Genomic DNA, 3,364 nt, shown 5'->3' on the forward strand with positions numbered 1-3,364 from the left:
GACATTATTATCCTCTTCCATAAGCTTCATTTCCAAGTTTTCTCAGGGCCTGGGCAGTAAGCAAATTAATGCCCCAAGAAAAACCACGCACACATTGGTTCTTCTAAATACATTTCTTCCAAAAAAAAATTGTTGAACAATCACTTTTTTACTTCGTAATCATACACTTAATCATTAGTGTCTGTGTCGTAAATTTCAAAATTTGATGAGTATACTTTGATTTCGGAAAAGGTAGAATCTCATTTGATTTTATTTATGGTTTTCAGATAAGGAAATCCAAAAACATACACATCTGATGAGAACAATGTAGAGAAGTTACAGAAAAATCATTGCAAGTTGAGTGAAGGGTAGGAAGAGTTGCAACGGGGATAACAGCCACAGCTTAAAATAGTATTCTATTCAGGAATCTTAAGCTTAATCTCATGTAAGATCCCCTATCAGTGTCTCTCAATGTGCTTTGTTGAATGGCATGCCAATTACTGGCCTTCTTTTGCAGTTTTGCTCCAGCATTTGTCTGCCTATGTTTCTCTGGGGTGCTTTTCTGGGTTTATGTTTAGAGGAAAATGACAGCTTACCCTTCAGTGTTATGAGCTTTAACTGCCACTTAAAACAAAGAAGCAGAGTTCATTTTCTTTTTGATCTGCTTTTACATTTGGTTTCTAAATATATACAACACAAAGCTATGAACATGTTGTCGATGAGTGAAATAATGCAATGTTAAACTGACCTGTGTGATTTGGAGACCACTTGAGTGTGTCTAAAATGTCTTAATCTTTGAGAGTATATCATGTTTTATAGAAAGAAATCAAACATAAGCTTCCTTGCTGCAACAAAAATCTTTACATACATTTCAGCTGAAAGTGGTTGTTCCAATCTCCGCCCACATAACCACATTTTCTTATTCTGACTCATTTTGTGTGCCTTAAGTTACCGTGTCGCTTGGCCAATAAATAGCCTGAGCGCCAGCGGTTCCACTCTCATCTTGCCCTCAGCATTCATCCGACAGCATGTGGATCCAGGCCACTGCTCTTCTGCTCCTTGCCTATTGTCCTTGGCCAGCTGAAGCTCAGCGCGAAACGAGACAAAGCATCTGGGATGATCCCATCAAGTTCACGACCAAGAATAAGGACAAATGCACCATGATACTCACAGGCCAGGGGGAAAACATGAAGCTGAGGCTATCATGCGAGGGCAGCAAGAGGTCTTATTGGTGTGAGTATGTGGGAAAACCTTACACTTGCAGTGCTTTCAACAAAAACCCAAGGCACTACTTTGTCCAGATAATGTGGATCCTCAGAAAGCTACCGAATGCCTGCCAGGGTCCCAGAGAGATCAAACCTAACATGTGCAGGAAGGCGACAGATGACTCCCGAATGATCTTCTCGGCTGGCCCATACCTACGACAGCCTCAAAGACCCCAACGTTTGTCCGCACACACAAGACCGAATGTGACAGTGAAGGCACTTGTGAAAACAACTCGGGCATCAGAGAAAGTTAAAACCACAGCCCAGTCACAAACGACCGCACCACCGACTGAGAGCACAAGCAAGAGAATGGCTAAACAGTACTGCTGGAGGTCCCTTAATGGTGTCTGCTCCTTCGTAATTGGCCTGTTTAGGAATTAACAAAAAAGGTAAGAAGCCCGCCTAAAAAAGCAGCTCTTTATCAACTCTAAGGATCAGCATCTTGTTTAAGAGTGCAATGCCATTGTATTTCTGTGCATTATATTTTGCTTGCTCCAGTGATTTGTTAAACATTATTTTCTTATTTCACTGATTCCTAACTTTCAGGATGTTGCTTTGTCTTTGTAAACCACACAGAATCTGCTGAACTGGTGACTAAAGCCACCACCAGTGGAGAAACCCCGGCCAGTCATTTGTTTTCAAACATCTAAAGCGCCCTCTAGAGGACATGGACTGGTACTGGAGTGATATTTCCCCAAAAAACTTGATTTAACATGTTTTTTTGTTTTTTTCTATGGGAGCCTTTCTGGTTGAATTTCACTAACTTTTTTATGTTTTGCATGAAATAGACCTGTATCAAATGAAACTACTTTAACCAGTGAAAACATGAGTATTCACGTTTTGTTGTATTATCTTATATAACTACCTTAAATGTAATTCTGGGGGACAAAATGTATGTTTAATGTATGAGAGAAACCCTCTCTTCTGCTGATTTATCAGAAATGTGTATGAACAGTGAAAATTCTTAAATGTGAGAAATAAACATTGTTAGTTAAAAAAGATTATTTAGATGTATTTTTTTTCATCTGTCTTAGAAACTGGAGTATCATACTGGACTTGTTCATATTAAGCACAACTTTCGTAAAAGGAGGGGATTTACTGGGTAGAAAAATAAACAACTTAAAGTATTTGAAATATTGTTAAAATGTTAAAGCTCGGTCAAGATTTAAGAATTTAACAGTTCTCCCATGATTCCTTAGAAGGATATAAGAATAATCTTCAAAACAAACTTTCCTATTAATTTTAAAACTTTAAAAAAAATTAAAATGTCATGTCTGTATGAACAAATCTTCTGGTTCCCTTACATTTTTTACCTTTTGTCCATAAACCTTTTTGTATTATATTGAAATATATATCATAGATCTTTAGGAGGTTGTGCATTTATGAATTGTAAAGAGAAAACATAGCATGCTCACAAAATGTTTTACAAATAACATCTAGAAAGTAAACTTTTCTTTTCCACCCCCCCTAAGTTAATCCCACAATGCAGCTGCACAGAAGAACACATCAATTTTCTGTGATAAAGTTGTGGAGAGATTCAAAAAAGGGTAACAAAATGAAATGTTAATCCCTGCGACAAAGACAGACCTACCAAAGGATGGATATCCACCTAAACTGATGAGTAGAACAACTGTTATTTTTGCACTCCCCAAATCTGAACTTAATCAAAAGGTCTTGGCAAGAAAAAAAATAATTGAAAAAATAAACACAAATTCCTATTAGGATTAACCAAAATCCTTGATGATGTTCGTCTTGGCTTTTAATTGATTCAATTAATGATTTCACAGTGAAACCGCAGTGGGGGAGAGTTAATGGTATTTTATTTGTCTCCTTAGTCTTTAAATAATTTGATTACACAAGAAATGTTCTAAATGTCAGATAAATATATTTAGTTTCCTGGTGGCTATATGTGAGATTTTGTCTATGTTGTATTTCTGTTTGTATTTTAACTGGTGTGCCGTCTTGGCTAGGTCTCCCTCGAAAAAGAGATTTCAATCTCAAGGGACTTCCTGGTTAAATAAAGGTTAAATAAAAAAAATAAAATAAAATTTCTTTCCTCAATAAGTAGGGTGCTGATTTTGTCAAAGCTGTAAAAAAAAAATTTATTGATTACTGCAGAG

General features: G+C 36.7%; 1 protein-coding gene across 1 annotated transcript; it reads left to right on the forward strand.

Moving 5' to 3' along the window:
* The first annotated feature begins 980 nt into the window (after positions 1-980).
* Positions 981-2,107, forward strand: LOC107089177 (fibroblast growth factor-binding protein 2-like). The gene is made up of 2 exons (XM_015381819.1): positions 981-1,633; positions 1,821-2,107. The coding sequence occupies exon 1, from the start codon at positions 1,008-1,010 to the stop codon at positions 1,623-1,625; it is 618 nt and encodes a 205-aa protein (XP_015237305.1). The 5' UTR covers positions 981-1,007; the 3' UTR covers positions 1,626-1,633; positions 1,821-2,107.
* Positions 2,108-3,364: the final 1,257 nt, after the last annotated feature.

This window comes from Cyprinodon variegatus, unplaced genomic scaffold (assembly GCF_000732505.1).
Source record: "Cyprinodon variegatus isolate N-32 unplaced genomic scaffold, C_variegatus-1.0 Scaffold242, whole genome shotgun sequence".
Taxonomy (NCBI): Eukaryota; Metazoa; Chordata; class Actinopteri; order Cyprinodontiformes; family Cyprinodontidae; genus Cyprinodon; species Cyprinodon variegatus.